Source organism: Crocuta crocuta, unplaced genomic scaffold, assembly GCF_008692635.1.
Source record: "Crocuta crocuta isolate KB4526 unplaced genomic scaffold, BGI_CrCroc_1.0 scaffold165, whole genome shotgun sequence".
NCBI classification, from domain to species: Eukaryota; Metazoa; Chordata; class Mammalia; order Carnivora; family Hyaenidae; genus Crocuta; species Crocuta crocuta.
The window spans coordinates 1,754,272-1,777,068 of NW_027530502.1; the positions used below are offsets into that span (position 1 = coordinate 1,754,272).

The window sequence follows — 22,797 nt, forward strand, 5'->3', positions numbered from 1 at the left end:
GCTGGCAGCACAGAGCCCGATGCGGGGCTCGAACCCACGAACCGCGAGATCATGACCTAAGCGAAAGTCGGACGCTTAACCGACTAAGCCACCCAGGCGCCCCTATTTTTAAAATTTTTTAGAAGAGTAATTTTAGAGTAACATTAGACAGGCCATTGTTAGGGGCTGAAAATAATGCAGCTTGGTGGCAAAGATCTCACATAGTTGGTTAGTAGCACATTACCTTTTAGTCTAGAAAACTTTTCACCCTTTCTTTCTTTGCCTTAAAGTGAATTAGAGTTGGATTGATGGAATGTCAATAAGTTTGGGGACGTTTGTTAACTTTGTCATTGCTAAAAGTTAACTTCTAGGAAAACATGTAACTGAAAGCGTATTATACACTTACCAAGAGCTTTAAAAATAATTCTGTTAGTGACAGTGTATTCTCTAGAATACAATTTCTTCAAGATATAAACTAGTTGTTTTCTTGCTGTGTGATCTGCTTTTATGGTTATTTTTAAAGGAAATGAAAGTATTTGAGGAGTGATTGTTTACTCAGTAGTTATTTTTGAAGGCATGATCCACTTGTAGCTTTGTTTTTTAATTTTTTCTGTTGAATAGTGATTATGGAACATCTTTGCCATTAATCTGTGTTTAATTAAACGTGATCTTCAAATAATATTTCAAGTAAATAGTTGAACACTTCCATTAATTTAATTAAATTTAACCTTTTATAGATGCAGAATTTATTTAATTATTTAAATAAAATTCTAGGATACACAATTTACATGAGAGTTTGGAGATTCTAGCAAGGGAACGCACCTTCTCTTAATTAAAAGAGATTCTTTTGAATGTGAAAAATTCAGTGTCTTGAATTCAGAACTTCACTTTGGACATGATACACATGGAAGAAGAAGGAAGGCAGAATCAAGCCAAGTCATCCTTAAGTCTAGTTTGCTGAGTAGATAAAAGTGTTGTGAAGATACTACAGGTTATTTTTTTAAGGCCCTGCAAATCGTGATGATATGTCATTCTGTTAATTGTTTAGTTTCTCAGTTTGTAATCTGGAAAATCTTGCCATGGTCTCTTGGGTAAAAGTCTTGCAGATAACATATCTTACCCATAGCTAGATTCCCACAGATTTAGTGTCCATTCCTTCTGTTTAACCTTAGCCTAAATTTTGTTTTTTGATATCTTTGTTTCCTGTCCTCCTAAACGGTCTTTGTTATATTCTTTTGGGACTTTTTGATAGCTTTATTTTGAAACTTCTCAAATTATTTTCTTTAGCCGTGTCAGACGTATGAGAAGGTTTAAAATAAAGTTGACACAGAAACCTTGTAATGTTCCCTTTCTTTAAGATCCCGTCTTTCTGAAAGTCTGGCTGCCATACCTCTCATTTTAAATTATGGAATGATCTTACTTAGTAGAAGCCAAACAAGATTAATTGAGACTAGAGCCATCTTGGGGAGGTGAATTTAAAATGGTATGTGAAAAGGCTGAATTAGCAAGTTTTAAGAATTTTTCTAGATCCTGAGCAAGTAATGGGAAAAATTTAATTTTGCATCTCATTCTCACTTTGTTTACAGTACACAGGAGCTTGGGTCATTTAACTATTTGTATGATAGTAGCGATAACTGTAGTAATAATTGTTATCATCTGTACTGGTCTGTCTACTAATTTCTGCACACAGATTATCTCATTGAATCCATGATAACTACTTGCTGCACACAGATTATCTCATTGAATGAATCCATGAGATAACACTACTATCATATAGTATGAATGGTACTACCATTATTGGTAACTTACAGAAGAAACCCAGATTTATAGAGAAGTTAACTTATTAGCTAGAAAGTGATCTAATTCATATTCCCCTGACTCAAGAGCTCATATTCTTAACCAATAGGCATCTTGCCTCCTCTCCAAATGGCTAACAAATTGATGTTGTCTCAAAGACAAAGTATACTGATACACTGTACCAGGAACTTTTTTAACCCAAAGAACAGAGGGAGCAAAGGAAAAGTGGTGGGGAGAGATTGAGAGGAAGAAGGAAGATTTTAAGTATTCCTATAAATTTGTTTTTGTAGGCAGTAAGGTTTGATTTTTAAAGAGATATTGAGTTATAGAAATAGTTGTGTAAAGATTTATAGATGCTTTTTTATTATTATGTATATAGACAAAGATATGTTTGTCAGAATGGTTGACATTTGTAATCCAGCATGTGGACGTCTTCTCAGATTGTCATTGAACTGTCACTATAAAAAGATACTCAGATTTTTAAAAATCATATTTTTATATACAATTAAGATGATCTCTTTTGTGTTAATTCACCAGTTGGTTTGTTTAACAAATATTTTCTGAACGCCTACTTTGAGCCAAGCCTGTGTCAAATGTTAGAGACTGATTTAAACACAGTAAGACACACTCCTTGCCTTACTGATTTTACCCCAAATATGTAAGATAATCAAGTAAACACTTATAGGGATAAATAAGCACAGGGTGCTGTGTCAACACATAGGAAGGTATTGATCCACTGTAGAGATCATACATGGGTTACAAGAAGAAAAGGACTTTAAAGTGTCCTGAATAATGAATAAGAGTTTCCTATCATGATATGTACAATTTCTATTGGTTAATTAACCATAAGTATATTATTAGAAATAGCAAGGTGATCTTTTTAAAAAATTTCCTATGCCTGGTCATGCCCTTAAAGATTTTGACTATTTAGCTTGGGGTAGAGTCCCTGCATGTGTATTTTTTAAAAAGCAGCCCAGTTACTGTGTCAAGCTTCTATGATTGGAAACCACCGAAGTACCATTTGAGATGTTGCTCCTAAGACAGTGCTTGTTGACAAGAACACTTTTGATGTTGCTAGAGAGAAACTATTACTGGGGAAAGGAAGATTTGAGATAAATAAATAATTAGGAAGCACAGACTTACAATGTAAAAAACAGAAAGATCCTTCTACATTAAGATTAAACAGCTTCCTTAGGTAAGACTAATCATTCCAGAAAAACTAAAGAAAATTAAGATGTCTCTTATATTCTGCTGAAAAATGCTCAGAGTACAAAATGGTTCCCATAGACCCACCACTCGAGAGTCCCACATAGAAACAGTAATACTGATAGGAGATAGACACAAAAGAACATTCGCTCATGAACAGACATATAACTACCCAAATATGAAAAAATTATAATGGTAAATGTATGAAGGAATTTTCATGGGTGGCCAGTAGAAGAGAACAGATGAATGCCGTTATGGCTTTCCAGAGGAGAATGATTGGGTAGATAATGAATAATCAGTGAATGCAGGATTCCAGTTCATCATGCTTACTTAGATGGTAGACCACACATTGTTTTTTTTCTTTGAAATTTCCTTGTGAAGAGGAGGAAAAAGGTTGTGTTATTATCTTTTGTTTCTCTAATTAGAGAAAGGCTTAAAATGCAACCGGTGACATGTGAATTAATGGTTAACTAGAACCACAAGGAGGGTTTTCTGGGTACTAACAGACAGATCTAGATAGATCTAGATAGATCTAGATGGTTGTCTAGTCCCTTTTTCTTTAATTCGTTTGATTCCATTGTTGAGAAAACCATGATCAAGATCCATTAAATGAATTGCCTACAGTAGCACAACTAATTAAAGGTAGAGCCCGACTAAATTTAAGGCTGTTTGCCAATGAGATCATTACCCTTTTCACTATGGTACATTATGCTTTTATGTTTTAGAATTTTATTCTTGTATTTTGAATTTTCTAGTCTAGTTTTCTTTTATTTTGTATTGCAATTTGTCTCCTGAAGGTCAAGTAACCTGGTTTGGTTATGAAAGTCCTCGTAGCTTCTGGGACTATATCAGAGTGGCTTGCCGGAAAGTTTCACAGAATTGTATCTGCAGCATTGAAAATATGGAAAATGTCAGTTCTTCTAGAGCTAAGGTAAGACATAAATAATAATATGCAATGTATATAATCTAATCCTAAAAACTTTTGACCCAAATAGAAAATTCTGAGCTCTTTGCTAAGTGATATTTTTTCTTTGTTGGGATTAAGCACTTGACCAAGTTTGACGTCTTTTGTAGGCTTGTTTTGATTTCTTTTAATTGCATGTAGTTATTTTAGAATTCTCTTGAATCTTCACTGTGGCCTTATGAATAGCAAAAAGGCTTATAGCTAGTTGTTATGAGTTTTTTTTTTTTTTTTTTTTTTTTTTTTTGGGGGGGGGGGGAGGAGTGGTGGTGTGGNAAGCCACCCAGGCGCCCCTATGAGTTTGGTTTTTTATGAGAAGCACAATAAAATTTTTCCTATTCTGTGAAGTTTCCACATTTTTTGAGTTACCTAACCTAGTGGCTCTCAGTGTCCTGAAGAATCCTGGAGGTCCATAATGTCAAATTTATTTTCATATAGTACCAGGGTATTATTTGCCTTTTGCGCTATGTTGACTCTTGCACTGCTGATACAGAAGCAATGGTGGCAGATTTATTGGTTCCTTAGTATGAATTAAGCACAGTGGCATCAAAGTGTTCTTCCTACTGCACTCGGTCTTAAAAGAAAAAAAGCCAATTTCACAGAATATACGTGATGGTGCAGTAAACATTATTAATTTTATTAAACATCAGCCATTGAGTGCCTGTCTTTTTAATATCCTTTAATAATATGGAAAGTACACATAAAGCATTTACAGCATATTGAAATATGATGGTTGTTTCAAGGAAAAGTATTCATGTAGCTGTTCGAATTGTGAGCCTAATTAGACACTTGTGGAATGTATTACTATTTTTACTTAAAAGCATAGAAATTGCAGTTTTTTAGATTGGGGCATTTGGTAGAATTTTCTTGAATAAAAATGAACAAAGTAATCCTTGTAATTTAAGAGAAACAGCTGACAGCATTTGTTGCCAATAGTAAAATCAAAACTTTGAGGTAAAGATTAGAATCTTGGAAAATTTGTATTCACCATCTTTTTTTTTTTTTTTTTTTAAAAANTATGTAGAGTATCATGTCATCTGCGAAAAGAGAAAGTTTGACTTCCTCTTTGCCAATTCTGATTTCCTTTTGTTGTCTGATGGCTGATGCTAGGACTTCCAGCACCATGTTAAACAACAGTGGTGAGAGTGGGCATCCCTGTCGTGTTCCTGATCTCAGGGAGAAAGCTCTCAGTTTTTCCCCATTGAGGATGATGNTCGATTTCTATTTTGTGGAATAGCTTGAGAAGAATTGGGATTAATTCTGTTTTAAATGTCTGGTAGAATTACCCAGGGAAGCCATCAGGCCCAGGGTTCTTATTTGTTGGGAGATTTTTGATAACTAATTTGATTTCTTCACTCGTTATGGGTCTGTTCAGGTTTTCTATTTCTTCCCGTGTGAATTTTGGTAGTGAGTGTGTGTTTAGGAATTTGTCCATTTCTTCTAAGTTGTCCAATTTGTTGGCATATAATTTTTCATAGTATTNGTATGGGCATGAGTGCAAGTACGGAGCTCCTTACTTCTCCCCCATCTTGCCCCCTCTCTCTGTATTCACCATCTTAAGCCAAACAATTTCCTTAAACTTACAGAATTTTCTGATAACAGTGATCTCGATATCAGAAATGTATTTTTTAAATTGTTTAATGAAATGTGTTGGCATTTGGTAAACCCACAAAACTCGTATTGTCTAAGTGATCAGTGTATGGAATTAAAAAATCCTGCATGGGTAAAAGAACCATTTTGACCAGTGGGTTTAATGTAATACAGTATGAAGAGTTCATTAATAGGCTTATAGACTCCATGTTTCCATTAGCCTTTAAGGAATTATCAGTTACTAAATTTTAATGTAGAATCAAAGGAGAATGTCCACAATTATCTGAAAAGGCTATAAAAGATTTCCTTCTGCAACTGTGTATCTAGTGAGGCTATAGATTAGATTGCCTGCATATGCTTCAACCAAAACAGTACATTATAACAGATTGAATGCAGCAGCAGATACCTAGTTCTCTTTTATTAAGCCATACGTTAAAAAGATTTGAAGGACGCCTGGGTGGCTCATTTGGTTGGGCGACTAACTTTGGCTCAGATCATGATCTCACAGTCCATGAGTTTGAGCCCAACATTGGGCTCTGTGTATGATATTGAGGTCCGTGAGTTTGAGCCCCACATCGGGCTCTGTGCTGACAGCTCAGAGCCTGGAGCCTGCTTTGGATCCTGTGTCTCCCTCTCTGTTTGCCCCTGTCCCACTTGTGCTGTCTCTCTCTTCCTCAAAAATAAACAAATATTAACAAAATTTAAAAAAAAGATTTGAAAAAATATAAAACAGACCTACCTTCTTCACTAATATTTTTATTTAGGAAAAGATAGTTATTTTTCATAAAGGTATTATTTATATTAACATTTAATGGGTTTTTATATATATATTTTAATTACCTAATATTTTATGAGTTTTCAGTTTTGACTTGTAATACAGTAAATATCAATAATCTATATAAAAGCACTTTGGAGTTCTCAATATTTTTAAGATTATAAAAGGTTTGAGTTGCTGATATAACCTATATCAGCCTTAGGTTAGAAGTTATATTTTTTTTTACTGGATCATCATAATAGCATTCCTCTTTTTTTNCGCCCCTATACTAGCTTTCCTTAATATTTTGGACACTTAAGAATTACAGCATGAAACCCAGCTAGAAAATAAAGATTGAAAACAGATACGTACAGTTGTAAGATCAAAACATAATTCAGTTCAATTCATTATTTCTTAGTTACACACTTGTATATTACATGTCTCTATAATAAATGAAAGTAGTATAGCAATCATCTTTCAGAAAAGTATAGTTTTCAAGTTTATTGTTTCTACATCAGTTTTTATTTAGCATATTTTTTTTCTTCTGGAAAATTATTAGCAAAATTGATAGAGATACATAAATTAAATATTTTGTAATTCATAAACTGAATACATTTTTAAAATGAGATTTATAATATTTAAATTAAGTGACATAATTAGAAACATAGTTAAATATTTTAAAATTATACTCTCTAAGTATATTTTAGGATAAAGTTGATAGCTGTGATTTTTGTCACCTTTTGAAAACTAAAGCTGTAGATTTCACTTTCTAAAACCACTGTTGCCTCCTTCACTGCTGCCAGTCTGAGCAATAGTTAACTTTCTGTTTCAATGTCTTCTAACTGTTTTAGTTTGAATCACTTTTCTTCTCTGCATCGCATATTTTTTAAGCCAATAAATGTCTTCATTTTTAAGTCAATTATAGCTAGATTATTGAAAATATTTTTTCTCATAGATGTTTAAAACTTTTTTTTTTTAATGGCTTTCTTCTTAGCTATACTATTGCCTTAGTAGTCCTTTTGGCCTCTGTTTTCTCAAACTACTGAATTATCCATTTATTTCCTTTGAATTATCTGATTGACTACAGGTTTAAAAAATGTGCAATCTGAATTCTCCTGTGCATGTTAGTTGAGTTTGTATCAGTTTTCCTTATGGTTTAAGAATCATATTGGGGGCGCCTGGGTGGCTCATTTGGTTGAGCATCTGACTCTTGGTTTTTGGCTCAGGTCATGATCCCTGGGCTGTGGGATCAAGCCCCATGTGGGGGGTCTGTGCTGAGCTTTGAGCATTCTTAAGATTCTCTGTCTCTATCACCCTCTGTCCCTCTCCCCACTTGCACTTGCTTGCTCTCAAGAAATTTTTTTTTTAATTTTGTAGCTTAAGATTAAAAGACAAGCTGTAATTTGAATGATTCAAATCTATAAAAATAGAAGGTATCTCAGGTATTACATAGACTTTATTTTCTTATTTTCAAATTAAAAATAGGAGCAATTGATAATAAGTGTATTCTAAACCCCTTCAGTATAGGAGAGAATATATTTATAGAACTAGCATATACCGAAATATAAAAGGTAACTGAGAAGTTAACAAACATTAGAAATCTAGCATTTGAACTTGGGTGGAACACATAAATGCAAACCCCAGCTGACCACCTCTTTTAATGAGGCTCTAGGGATTAAGCCCTGCACAGCAAGGTGCTGCCCATCAGATAGTGTTAATATTTATTCTGTAAAAAACCGTTGTGGAGTATCACTGCATCATGTTCCAAAATCTGGCATTTCTATCTTTGTTTTGCTTAGGCCTCAAACAGATTCCATTTAGTGGGGAAAGAGAGATCAATGATTTACCTGTTTATGCTGGGGAAAGTCTGTAAACAAATATTACTTCTGTCTTTATTCATTGCAGTGGGAAGAATAAAGTACTTAATCTACTCAGTAAATCACAGTTTCAACTGTCAAGATTGAAGGATTAAGCAAATACCTCACATGGCTGTTTTATTGAGCCTTTGAGCTGCTGGTGACTACTAGCCTATATAGCATTCTCATCCAGTCTAGACACTTGTGAAAACCTATCAGAACCAGAGCACCAGATTTACCTGCTAAACAATATACAATTCAGTACACTTGGGACCAAGCAGATCTTCATTTTTGAATTCTATATAAAAAGCAGAATAACTTTGACTACACCTTTAGGGTTATGTGGATGACATATTAAGCACTGAAAGACAAGATACCTTACAGAACAATGGCTAATTCAATAGAGAAACATTTTTTAACTTTAGTTGCATTGATTTTAATCAGGATTGTCTGTGTCCTAGAACTACTGTACAACTTAGATTCACATCATATAAACTTGCCACCATCTGACACTTGGTCACTCTGAGCTAAGATCTGTGAAATGCTGACAGTCCTTTGCTCAGTCCGTGTCCAGCTGTACCTATTTGCCACGGCTTAAAGAAAGACTACTAATCAAGCTACTAATATTTGAATTGGAGATCATTTCTGTAATCTTTCCATCTCAGATATATAAGCATCTATTTTCTGCAATATGCAGAGGTTCTGAGGATGGGATTTCTGTATTTGAGATTTCTTATTTAGGTTTCAGACTAGAATTAGCACTCTTAGAAAACCAACTTAATCTCAAAGGGCACTTATTTTACTCTCTTCTGAACACACCTATCGTTCCCATCAGCTGTTGGGCTGATCCTTATCAGCATAATAGGTGATTTCTGATAGAAATTCCCTAAATGGATCCTTAGTTACTACTGTTATTGATCGTACAGATATTTCCATTGGATTTTCTTAGTATTCCAACTGATTTCAAGCTTAAGAAATTCTTTTCCTTCTTTTGTTTTTGTTGTTTGTGAAGCAACAGCTGCTCCAGAATATGAGCTCTATAATGTTCTTGCATTCTTCTTGCCTATCTTATGCAGTTTTCTTTTTCTTTTTCTTTGTTTTTAATGGTTCTCTCTTTTTTATTTTTTAGTTTATTTTGAGAGAGGAAGAGAGCATGAATGGGGGAGGAGCAGAGAGAGCCAGAGAGGGAATCCCAAGCAGGTTCTGCACTGTTAGCGCGCAGCCCAAGGCATGGCTCAGACTCATGAACCATGAGACCGTGACCTGAGCGAAAATGAAGAGTCAGACACTCACCTGACTGAGACACTCAGGCACCCCTCTTTTTCTTTGTTTTTAAGAACAGTTCTTGTCTGTAGCTAAGTTAGGCTTTCCTAGTTAGTGTTTGCTTACTCTGTACATTTCTTCTATTCTCAAGCTTAGCATATTGGACCAATTTCTGAATATGCTGGTCATACCAGACATTTATATATTCATGCATTCTTCCATATGATAAATTTTGAGTACTTATACCATGTCAGAGCTATGAATGTAGTTCTTAACACATTTTTAGGACAGAAATACCTAATCCTTCCTGGTCTTTTTGGTCTCATCCTCTTGTTTACTTTTTCCTTTATTCAGGAGCTGACTTTGTCACTACTCTTTCTTAGAGGCAGTTAGCCAAATTTTCTACAGAAAGAGGTAGGGACGGAGGGGCTATTAATCACAGATACACCAGAGTTATCAAATAGTAGAACTTTATAATAAGATATACATTGTGAACACATGATTTTTATGATCATTTTCTATTACTAACTTACAAATCTATTTCCTCTTGTTCCTATTCCTACTTCTTTATTGGGATGTCTCCAAACCTGGAAGAATGGCAGACATACTTGGGCGCTTTAAAAATAAAGAAACAGTTTCCCAGGCAGAAACCAGAGATACCCTGATTCTACCCATTTGTTTTACATTCTTTCAATTTTAAATACTAAGTTCATATGCATCTTTATAAAAGACCATTTTCCTCACATCTTTCCTTTCCCCCCCCTTGTCACTAGTACCTTTAATGCTTAGTAACACTTATCTACTTTAGTTCTATCCACTTATTCAACAAGTATATATTGAATGACTACTATGTGCTATAAACCATTAATAAATATTGAAGATATAGTGGCATTGGTGAAAAGATAGTATAGAAAACAAATGTTGTATATGTTGCATTTTAGTAATTACAACAAACAAATGAGTATATATATATATATATATAGTATAATCTCAGGGGCCTGAGATTTTGAAAAAATGAAATAGGTTAAGAGGTTAGAAAGTGATCAGAGTGGTGGAAGAAAGCACACTCTTTTAGATAGGCTGAGTAGGGAAGGCTTGTATGAGGCAATGATGCTTGAGCCAGGATGCAAATTATAGGAAGAAATGTGCTGTTCAAATAGTAAGCAGAGGAAGCAGGGTATATTCAGAGTCTGGGTATAACTCTCAGTGCATTGGGGAGCTACTTGAGGGTTTCTCTCTTTTAATACTTTTAAATAATAGAGTATTGTACTCTGATTTGCATTTCAAAAATATCAACTGAGTGCAGTATGGAGAATGCACATGGAGGAAGAGAGTCATAGTAGAAAGGTATAGAAGTCAGAAAAAACCCCCAGAGATCCTAGAGGTGAGAAATGAACCAGTTTTTGCCTCTGGTGATGACAGAATAGCTTGTATTAGAGCAACCCTTCCGCCAACAGTAGAGGTTGGATAAAATACACAGAACAACAAATTTAAGACACAAAAGAACAAACAAGGCATGAGGACTTAAGTGGCCACAGTACTCGAGAGAAGGATCGTACATGAGGTATGAACCCTACTTTTATCTTGGCTCTTAGCCTAAGGTCATTTCTCTGTTCACATCATCACATCGTGGATACAGAGGCTAATCAGAGAATGCTGGGCATTCTTTTACTTTCCCTAGGCTAGAGAAACAGAAGTTGGAGCTTGGAACTGCCAGTGAAACCAGGACTTTACTGAGATAGCTGCGGACAGATGTGTCTGTAGTTATACATGCAGTTTTCCTGAGAGGTGTTTGCCAACGTTTAGCTACTTTAAGCATAGGGCAAAAGTCTCATAAACCAGGCTGAAAGCTGCAGGTAGGAGGCTAAAAAAACTGATTCAAGATTTCAGTTTTGCTCTGGGGATAAAGAGGTTAGAGTTTAAGTTCAAACAAGTTGGAGGGTCCTTGTAAAATACTCTAGGCTTTTATTTGTAACCCCAGAAATATTCCATCTTGGGAATATGGGATATTCAAAGACCAGCCCAAAAAGTCCTACAGTTGGTGCCTTTAAATAATGAAAAGTGACATTTAAGTACACTCCCTGCTTACCTGAAGGAAAATAAATCTACTCTGGAGAAAGGTAGCATTAGTGCAACTACAGACTTTTATATACACTGTCCAGGATTCAACCAGAAACCACTTACTATACATATCAGGAAACAAGATCTAGTGACCAAAACTAAGAAATAAAAAAAGATAATTGAAACAGATCTCTTGGAAATGTAGATAATAGACTTTTAAGTAATTGTAGTAGAAAATATTAACAAGGATTCATAATACCAGAGAACTGGAGTATATAAGAATGTATAATTAGAAAACTACAAAATATTCATTCAAACCAAAGTCATACAGAACTTTTCCAAAAATTGATCATTTGCTGAGTTATGATTCATCTCATTGAGTTTCTGATTGAAATAATCTCAAATGTGTTCTCTAATCATAGTGGAATAAAGCTATAATTAATAACAAAAATATAACTAGAAAATGCTTATGAGTCAAAATTGAGAAGGACTTCTAAATAACTTATGAGTGAAAAGAAGGTACAAATAAAATGGAAAAATATATGGAAAGTAGTGATAATGAAGATAAAACATGTAATAAAACTTGTACTTAGAGAAAAATAGACTCTCATAGGTCTTATGTATTAAAAAAAATAGACTGAAAGTCAGTGATCAAGGTTTTCATCTCAAGAAGCTATTTTAAGAAAGCAATACACCCAAAAAGAAAGAAAGAAAGGAGAGAAAAAATTCAATTAAACTGAAAAAAAAATCTATAATAGATGAAGCTCAACAAAACTAAAAGGTGGTAGCTTTAAAAAGATTAATACAGTTGATAAGCTTCTAGCAAACTATTCATACAGAGAAAAAGATTATAAATTACCAGTATCAGAAATAGACCAACCAACCCTATAGACCCTATAGGGATTAAAAATCCTAAAAGGATGTTATGAATAACTTTGTATCTACAAATTTTATTTTTTGAGGTTTATTTATTTATTCCAAGGTGGGCAGAGGGGGAGGGAGAAAATAACACTCAGGCTCTGCACTGACTGCACAGAGACCGAAGCAAGGCTCATTCTCACAAACCACAAGATCATGACCTGAGCTGAAATCAAGAGTGCCACACTTAACTGACTGAATCACCCAGGTATCCCATACCTAGAAAATTTTAAAATGTAGATGAAATGGACAAGTTCTTTGAAAAAAATTATAAAACTAACATAAAAAGGAAGAAAACATCTGAATATTCTGGTACCCACTAAGAAGTAGAATCTATAAAGTCTTCCCCTTGCAAGCCCAGTTTTTAACTGAGTTATTATGGATTTGTAAGAATTATTGGTATTTTATAAATGAGAGTCTTTTGTCAGATGTATATAATGGAGATATCTTTGCCTACTCTGTAATTTGTCTTTTTATTCCCTTAAATGATGATAGATTATCCCCTGAAACAGGAGGGAAGGTAGAGTGTATAAAGTGTATAAATTTTAATTCAATTTGGTTGGTTGGTTTGGTGGTGAGATGTTTCCTATCTTCTCAATGTATCTGCTTTTTGTTTCCTCATAGAGTAGGGCTAGTATTGTAACTTAAACAGTTCTCAGGAAGATTAAGTATTTTAATGTATACACATACCTTAATGTATCTTAAAACAGAGCCAAGCATATATTAATTAAGCCAAGCCTTAAGAAGTGTTGAATACTTTTGGGGCACCTGGGTGACTCAGTCACTTGGGTATCTGACTTCAGCTCAGGTCGTGATCTCACAGTTGGTGGGTTTGAGCCCGGCATCAGTCCCTGTGTTGATGACTCAGAGCCTCGAGCCTTCTTTGGATTCTGTGTCTCCCTCTCTCTCTCTCTCTCTCTGCCCCTCCCTGCTCTTTCTGTTTCTCTTTCTCTCAAAAATAAATGAAAACATTGAAAAAATTTTTTAATAAAATTTTTTTTTACTTTTTACTTACTACTTTTCAAAAAAAATTCAGTGACAAAGAAATGAATATTTATGTCTGTGGAGGAAAAAAATAAAAACCTCCAGTGGTTCACCATTATCCAACTGACAGAGTCTAAAATTTTAAGCCTAGTTTTCAGCTTTCCCACTTTATGGCCCCAACAACTTTAATAAGTCTGTTTATCTTCTGTTCTAGTAAAAGTTCTTTTGTTGAAAGAAAAGAAACCTAAAAGTAGCACAGTGTATTATCACAATATAATAGAGAATTCCACAAACATACAAGGACAGGAAATTAGGTGCAGCCCAGTTTTGCATGAATTGAAATTAATAAATCAGGAAGCAGGGCTTTCCCCACATTTCTTATCTAGCACTAGCACAGTCTCCTGTGTCTAACTTTCTCTGGAGAGCAACCCTCCCACCTTCTGCTCTGGTGAAATCATAGCCTTTTGATTCAAACCACCACTACCAGTCTCTGTGTCTTTCAAAGGAAATTTTAAGAGAGAAACTTGTGACTGCTAACCAATGGCTTGTTTCTTCCTTCCTCTCTTCTGATCAGCCACAGCTAATTGTAGGTTCCCCAAGGCTTACTCAGCAGGTTAATGGACTAACCACTGGGTAAGCTAAAAGGGGTTTTGAGTCTGATGTGCAAATTGAGTGCCATGCTAATCACATCCCTATCATTCCTGTTTTTCACAGTACTGCTGCTTCTAGTTGGTCAGGTTTTACCACTGTCTAGATTGACTCCTTTATGATCCTTCTTATCCAGAGGTTTGGTGAATTCACTAGAGGTATAGACATTTCTAAAGAATGTATTTTTTTTTTTCCTGGATGCCTGGGTGGTTCAGTCGGTGAAGCATCAGACTCTTGGTTTTGGGTCAGGCCATGATCTCAGGATTCGTGAGTTCAAATCTCATGGTTTGTGAGTTTGGCCCTGCATCAGGCCTCATGCTGACAGTGCGGAGCCTGCTTGGATTCTCTCTGCCCCTCCCCAGCCCCCCTCTCTCTCTCCTTCTCTCAAAAATAAATAAGTCAACTTTTAAAAAATGCTTTTTCCCTCCATACCAGTTGGTTGGCCATCATCTATAATGATTAGTGTCACCTTTATTCTCAACTGTCATTGCATTGTTTTGACTTTTTATCTCATTAATCTTAATAGATTTTCTGGAAATTTTTGAGAGGGATGAGTGCAAATGAAAGCAATTGAATTAAAAAATTCTCATTACAAATGTGACCTCTTCTATTCTTTCATTTTAAACAAAGAGTCCAAGAGAAATGCTTTGGATCATAAAAAACAAAAACAAAATCTGGCTAGTCTCAACTACTGAATGATATTACCCCTTTCAAAAGTAAAATTAAATATTAACATTGAGTCAGAATTGCTTCTGTTATTTTCTACTAGAATATATGGTTTTGGGTAACTTTATTGTGAGTTTGTTTTTTTACAGTTTGAATATTTGGTAGTAGTTTTAAAATGTTCTGGGTGCAAACTCAATAACTCATGATTTGTATGTAAGGTGAGTCATGAAATTTGGTTCATTATTAGTTATCTAAAACCTCCCTTTGGACGGATAGGTGAGAAGTTTTCTTAAACAAGTGGTGGGACAGTGGTCATTTTTTTTTTTTTTAAAGAATGGACTCTGTTCTTCAGGTTTTACAAGGGGACTCATTTTAATTAGCATATTGATTTGGGCTTTGAAGTAAAGAGTTATGAAAAGTCTCTGACATGAGTAACTCAAAAGGTAGGTCCCTTCAGAGTATAGAAAGTTAATAAGATACTCTGTATCCTATATATTTAGAGAAACAAATGAAAAAAACAAACTTGCCTGTTCTTATCTACTTAAATATTTTTTGTCTTTATCAGATGTATATTTTGAGTGAATTGTTCTTTACATATTAAGGTGCTTATATTTTTGATGACACAGTGGACAAAATATTTTTTTAACTCGTAATCTTTTTTTCACATTTGATTCTTTCTTCTTCCTTTCAGGGTAGAGCCTGGATTAGAGTAGCACTCATGGAAAAGCATTTATCTGAATACATCTCTACAGCTCTGAGAGACTTCAAAACAACCAGGTTTAAAAGTCTTTTTGATTTTTCAAATATGTTTTTCAAAGAATCACCTAAAGATTAGAAATAAGAGTAGAATGAAGATTCATTTCTTTCTTAAATTCTCAGCTATTTTATTTCCTCTTTTTTGTACTGCTCGGGTAAATCTACTGTCTTCTCAGGAAAATGCCATTTGTCAGCTAAACATGCATCTTCTTTGGTTTATCTTTTCAGGCTTCACATTATACCTAGAATATCTTTCTGAATCATTTCTATTTCTCACATTTTTAATACATTCTTTCCATAGAGAGGTTCATTCTCTACAAGACTTTTCCCTGACCAATTGAGAAAAATCTAACCATCAGATTCCTATAGCATTCCTTCTTTTTCTGTATTACATTTATTTCATTTCCCTTCCTTTAGTTCGAATATATAACCAGTGATTGTTCAGTTGTCTTTTTAAGGCAGACTAGACCAGTGTTGTTTTTCTTAGGTTGTATACATTTAAGAGATGACACACTGTGCCATGGGACTTTATTTTTTTACAATGGTAAAAAAAAAAAAAGGTTCATATTAGGAAAACAGGCATTCCTATAAAACTCTGGTCTACTAATCTCTATGCTTATAGCTGTTGTTAAAGAAACCAATTTTCTCCATTTCAAAAGTATTTGTAAATGAAAATGCTCAGTAATTTCAATACCCTAAACATGTGCTATTCAATACAATGGCCACTAATCACATGCCACCATGTAAATTACTATTATTTAAGAGTAAGTAAAATTACCAAATTGCTTCATCAGTTGCCATGTCACATTTCAGAAGTTGAGTAGGCATGTGCAGCTAATCACTAACAAAGTGGACAACACAGATGCAGAACATTCTATTGGACCACGCTGCCTTAGGCACTTCTAAATTACCATACATATTACTACCTCTTAAGTTATATTTCTGAAAGAGAAGAAAAGAGTGACAACTATAAACCAGATTTGATAGAAGAATTAGGCACATATATAAAGAAATCATGTATCTGGAATCTTACTTTCCATGTCCTGATGCAATATTTGGCATTTTAGAGTTTGAGAAAATCTGGGCATTTATTATGGTACATTTTTGCTTTGTTTTTTCCCCACTTTACTTAGGTATAATTGACACATTGTGTCAGTGTAAGGTGTACAACATGTTGACTTGATAAACATATACAATCAAATGATTACTATCACTAACGTTTCCATCATGTCATGCAATTGTTTGATATATACTTACTGAATTCTTTTATTGCAGTGTGATTCTTTGGGGATATTTCTAAAGATGGGCAATGAAATGATGATGAATTCTTAGACGTTTGAGATGAACTTTGTGAAATGAAAATTTTGTTACTTCTATTATTGCTAAGTAAATAAGTTCAATTATGGAAGATACTAAATATTGAGGATACTAAGGTTTTTGAAGATAAAAGTAGTATAAGAAGCTCATAGATCAAACCTATAAATCCTAAATCAATGAAATCAAAACCGAGTTTACATGGTAATTACCTCCTGTGCTATTACAAGGTTGTTAATTAAAGTTATGATAGTCTTATGAATAGAAATTAAAGCATTAATAATATAAGTTGTTAGTCTTGTTTCTTAGACACGTGAGTGGAGTAAAAACAGTTCTTGAATAGATATTTAGAATGAGTAGTTCAAATATTTAAAGGGAAATGCTTTTTACCTCATTCTTAGGTGTTACCTGTCTTTTCTGATAAAAAGAAATGATTTAGCTCTAAAAAAGTCCATGAAATAAAAATACTCTTGTAAAAATACATAAGCATACATTATTGAAACAGAAACATGGCTTAGTCAATGTTTATACACACATACATGCAAATATATAATGTTTCTATAATACAAACACTCATAATATTTAAATGTGAATATAATGGCTCTAATTTCCAGGAAAGGACAGAGGGTGTTATTTCAGAATTCTTATCTTAGAAGTTAAAAAAATGCAGTTGCAAAAAGTCTTCCTTTTTAAAAGCAAAACAAAACACAACTATGCTATTTTTTCTTCTTACTGAAATCAAACCAAAGACACTTCTTAATTATAAATAAAGTTGTGAACATCTGGCCAAGACATATCTATTTGAAAGATTAGGTTTATGAAATACGAGGAAACTATTGGAAAGAATAGTTACATCTTACCTTTTGTCTGGATGCTCCCTGACATAAGTGCTTGTAGAACAATGAGAAATGATCTCTGATCCTTTAGGAATCTTGAGAGTATCTGAATCAAGTGTTCTTTTCTTGTTCTACTCTTCACAGATAAAGAGTAATGACGTCCTTTAAAATGGTGATGCAAGTGTTTACCCCAATACAGAAGGAGGAGCTACATGAGCTAAGACAGGCAAGCTTGAGAATACTAATCTGTGAAAATCCAAGGATAAGATTGGGTGAAGAAGTAGAGGAAGAAAAATATAGTAAATTAACTTGTAGGAGTACATCACATGGCTCTGTAGTATTAGAGATATTCAAGTGTTTTTTTTTTCTAAGGTAGAGAAAGTCTTAGTGAGCAGTTGAAAACCACCCTTGCAGGGTTTCTGGTTTAGAGGTTGAGCTGTTACTGGGAAATAATCAGAGTTGGGAGGATGGAGAGTTGAGACTAGAATCCAAGCAAAAAAAAAAAAAAAAAAAAAGGGGGGGGGTTGTTTTGGTAGTTTACTGGGAAGACTGAGAAACAGAGAAGTAAAGTAGAAACTGAATTAATTTGTTCCAAGTTTTAATTTCTCCCTACCAGAAAACTGAAAACTAATTAGAAAAGTTAAGCTAAAGAACACAAATGTGATACTTGAAACAAGATTGAAACCATTCTGGTAAGAATTTGAAGTAACAAATATGGAAAATATGAAGTAGAGATAAAATTAGTTTTATAGAGACCTGTTTATTACTTTACAGTTGTATCTTATGTATCATATTATGACCAAAGTTGTGTTCAAAGAAATAATAACTTTTTGATAATTATAGTAGGAGTAAGAGAAGGAGTGAAGTATAAAACAAAACTTCAAAAATTAATTGAGCTGTCACAAAGTGAAAAAAGAGTTGATACTTTTCCCACTTACAGAAAAGTAGATAGAATAGTGAAAAATTACCATATCTTTCAAGAGCTAATGAAGATATAGAATCTGAATCTGGTAATTTCTTTTGTATAATTAAGATGAAAAGCATTAATAAAACTTACTTGTGGACTACTCCCTTATAGCATATATAAAAATTACTTGAAACGGATCAGACTTACATGAAAACTCTTAGAAGAAAACATACGTGTAAATCTTCCTGACCTGGGATTAGGGATAATTTCCTGGATGTAATACCAAATATACAAACCACAAAAGAAAAAAATAGATAAATTGGCATAATCAAACTTAAAAACTTTGCTTTGAAGAATATCATCAAGAAAGTGAAAAGATGATCTAAAGAATGGGAGAAGATGTTTGCAAAGTTGAATGTCTGATAAGGGACTTGTATCTAGAATGTGTGTAAAGAACTCTTAGAACTTAATAATGAAAACAAAAACAAAACATTTACAAATGGGCAAAGTCTCTGAATAGGTATTTTTCTAGACAAGATGCACAAATGACCAATAAACATGAAAGACACTAAACACCATTAACTATCAGGGAATTGCAAATCAAAACCACAATGAGATACTATGCTCACCCACTAGAATGGCTAAAATCAAAAAACCTAATAACAAGTATTGGTAAGAATCTGGAAAAATTGAAATCCTCATAAATTGGTAGAAAGAAACAAATGATGCAGCCCCTTTGAAAACCAGTCTGGCAGTGTCTCAAAAAGTTAAATATAAATTTACCACATGACCCAGCACATAACTCCTACATATATGGATACACACATATATGTGTGTGTATGTGTGTGTATCTATGTGTATAAATCTGTATATATATTTCCAAAAGAATTGAAAACATGTTCACAAAAAGTATATATACAGATGTTCATTGCATCATTATTCATAATAACCAAAAAATGGTAACAACCCAAATGTCCTACCAACTGAATCAAAATAATATTCCATACTGTGGACTGATATTCAGTCATAAAAAAGAAATGAAGTGCTGCTTCTACCACTACTGGTACTTGTTTGTGTGTGTTTATTTGGTGTGGACCTGGTACCTCCTTTGTGAAGTGGCAGCTGAGGAGACTCTGAAATTCTTCATGGTCAATGAAAAGCCCAAGGAAGGAGTCAAGACTGAGAAAAATAATCGAAATATTAATTTGGAGTTGGTGGGGCAGGATGCTTCTGTGGTGCACTGTAAGATTAAGAGGCATACAACACTTAGAAAACTAATGAAAGCTTACTGTGAACTATGGGGTTTGTCTGTGAGGCAGATCAGATTCCCATTTGAAAGACAGCCAGCCAGTGAAACAGACATACCTACACAGTTGAAAATAGAGGATGAAGATAAAACTGATGTTTTCCAGCAGCAGAGAGAAGGTGTCTACTAAAGAAGAAACCTGCTACTTTATTCCAGAACTCTGTTCCTACAGACCAAGAATACATTCTCTGTTTAAAAAAAAAAAAAAAAAGCAAACAACTCAGTTTGGTTCCACCACTTCCTGAGTACTACTTGATAGTTTTCTCTTTTCTTTCATTTTTCCCTTTCTCATTCCTTTACAGTACATACAGTAATTGGTGCGTTTGTACTAGCATATTGCTTTTTTTGTACTAACTATCCAGTGGTAAATTTTGATTGATATCAAATCAGGATGGAATGGGGAAAAATGACGACTCTGAAAATATGCTCATTCTCCATGCTCCTGCTCCTTCACCTCTTTATATTCCAGTAAATTATTTTGCTTTCACTGCTTAACAACACAGCAGAAAGAACATAAACATTCTGGCATACCTTGTTTGATAGAGACTTTGACTGTTTTTCGTTTATTGTAAAATCAAGGACACTTTTATATCTTTTTTGTATGTAGCTCTTAAATGTAAGGTAATCAGTTTTTAGTAGGGATAAATTACTCTATAAGAGATAAATCCTAGATTGTTTTCCCTTCACATTGGACATCTTGTCTAAATAAACTTTTTGTTTAAAGAAAAATGAAGTACTGATACATGCTACAACATGGATAACCTCTGAAAACATTTTACTGTCCAAGAGCAATGCAAGCAGTAATTCCTGGAAATAAGTAAGAAAAATCTTAAGGATGAATCAGACGTTATTCTCTTGTAAAGATAAGAATAATCTTCCCTGTCATCCATATAGACCATGTGAACTGAGAATAATAAGCATTCTGAGTGCCCTTTGAAAATTGTTATTTATAAGGAAGACACTTGTTTTGATGGGCCCTGGATGTTATATGTAAGCAATGAATTGCTAAAATCTACTCCTGAAACCAATATTACACTACATGTTAACTGACTAGAATTTAAATAAAAACTTAAAAAATAAAACAATTATACCTGAAAAGATAACAAAAAATAAATGTTGCTCTTTAGAGGGAACTGAATATTTCCATTAGCATTACAATCTAAGACCTCCTTTCATTAGAATATTGAATCTGTCATAAATGAATGCTCTTATTCCTATCACCAAACATACCATAAATATATTCTCTTTGTTTTTTGTTGTTGTTGTTGTTATTGTGTTGGAATGTCTCTCCTCCTGACAGAGACCCCCATCTTCTGGATCCTGTCCCCATTTGTCTTCCTTTAGTTATCACCTTTCTCGTTCCTCATCCTCAGTCTCTTTCCCACTGTTGGATCATTCCCACCTGCATAGAAACATATACTGGTATCTCCTACCTGAAAAGAAAAACATCTCCATTGAACCTGTATTTCCTTCTGCTCCTTTCCATGCTCTGCTTTATCACCTCACTTCTCAAAAATTTTATACATACTGTCATCACTTCCTTTCCTCAGAGTCACTGTTGTATCCACTCTTGTCCAGCTTTTGACCCTCACCATTCCACCAAGGATAATTTTTTAAAGGGTACCAGTAACATAAAAGCTCCCAAATGGATGTTTCTCTTGGCCATACTTTATGCCATTGCCCAGCTAAAACAGTTAAATACTTCTTCTTTCTTGAAAAACCTGTCTTTAATTTCTGTAACATTGCATGGCTTGTCCTTCCCCCGTGTAATTGCTCTTCTGACTCTATCTCTGTTTCTCTTTTTGATTTCTTTTGCTCTTCACAACTTTGAAAGATCAATATCTGCTGACTTAGCCCTGTATTGTGTGATCTTTATTTTCTTTTCATATTCCTTTCTGTCTTCATAGAATTTTTAGAATGGCTCTAAATACCACGTGTATGATCATGACACCACATTTATTAAATTTTAAAAATCTTTTTATTTATTTTTGAGAGAGAGAGAGAGCATGAGTGGGGGAGGGGCACAGAGAGAGTGAGACAAAGAATCTGAAGCTGGCTCCAGGCCCTGAGCTGTCAGCAGAGCCCGATGCAGGGCTCGAACTTATGGACCGCGAGATCATGACTTGAGCCAAAGTCTGATGCTTAACTGACTGAGCCACCCAGGCACCCCTTTTGACACCACATTTAAATCTCTACCTAGAGAGTTTAGATCAAGAATTTTTTCCCCTCTAATCCTCTTTACCCCTTTTTTAACAAGTGGTCTCACAGTCTACCTACATGGTTGATCAAGTGAGAATCTAAATTCATATTTGATTTCTCTTTCTCATTCTCTATAATCATTCCTAACCGGCAAGTCTTGTCAGTCCTCTTTCCAAAATATATCTTGATCTATTTACCTTAATCTCCATGGCTGTTATAAATACCTCGTTTATCTGTTGTCTCCACACTCTCTTGTGGGTGTCCTAATTGAACTTCCAGTTTGTCCCCTTCTACTAGCCATTTATCTTCCAACCAGTCTTCTTAAGTGTTAAAAAGATTGTGTTAATTCCCACTTAAAGCATTAGAATGATTTTTCTTCAAACACATTTCTTGGAGTCAAATCCTGGTTTCACCACTTTCTGGCTGTAGAATCTTAGACAAGTGCTTAATCCCTCCTGGCATAATATGTGCTAGTAAAGTTAAAATTATTCGTATAAAGCATTTGTAACTGTGCTTGGCACTCAGTAAATGTTCACATTTATTATTAATGTTATATGGCCTATGGAACCCAGAGTTGAGTTCTCCTTCAATTTTTCTCTACTTCAACAACCTATTTATTTGCTTTGTACTATTTACCATCAAGTCTAATTACCTTCTTTGTTGCTTGTTCTCTCCCTCAGACAGTAAGCCTCATGGAGAGGGAACCATGCTTAGGTTGTCCATTATTTCACTTTTGTACCTAGCACAGTTCTTGCCACATAGTAGGAATTTATCCTGTATTTGTTGATAAAGTAAT

The 22,797-nt window shown here is 34.3% G+C and overlaps 2 protein-coding genes and 1 pseudogene across 4 annotated transcripts in view; 2 read left to right on the forward strand and 1 right to left on the reverse strand.

The window, feature by feature from the left end:
• The window catches only part of LOC144233777 (ATP-dependent translocase ABCB1-like), a 131,958-nt pseudogene extending 114,286 nt beyond the window's left edge, over positions 1-17,672 (reverse strand). Inside the window, exon 1 of the transcript XR_013335755.1 lies at positions 17,614-17,672. The product of XR_013335755.1 is annotated as an ATP-dependent translocase ABCB1-like (transcript). The remainder of the gene's footprint in view (positions 1-17,613) is intronic.
• RUNDC3B (RUN domain containing 3B) overlaps positions 1-22,797 on the forward strand; it is a 152,265-nt gene that overhangs the window by 55,291 nt on the left and 74,177 nt on the right. For both annotated transcript variants that reach the window (XM_077766817.1, XM_077766818.1), the window contains exons 3-4: positions 3,780-3,913; positions 15,375-15,460. In XM_077766817.1, coding sequence (XP_077622943.1) covers positions 3,780-3,913; positions 15,375-15,460 — 220 coding nt within the window. The remainder of the gene's footprint in view (positions 1-3,779; positions 3,914-15,374; positions 15,461-22,797) is intronic.
• LOC144233757 (small ubiquitin-related modifier 2-like) lies at positions 19,642-19,932 on the forward strand. Its single transcript, XM_077766790.1, has 2 exons — positions 19,642-19,793; positions 19,866-19,932. Exons 1-2 carry the CDS (start codon positions 19,642-19,644, stop codon positions 19,930-19,932), a joined length of 219 nt encoding a protein of 72 aa, XP_077622916.1.

Excerpts from the sequence above, each read along its gene's own strand:
- LOC144233757 (XM_077766790.1), top strand. The coding sequence starts at position 19,642 with ATGGTCAATGAAAAGCCCAAGGAAGGAGTCAAGACTGAGAAAAATAAT. Across the intron at positions 19,794-19,865 it reads ATGAAAGCTTACTGTGAACT|ACAGTTGAAAATAGAGGATG; the intron begins ATGGGGTTTGTC and ends AGACATACCTAC.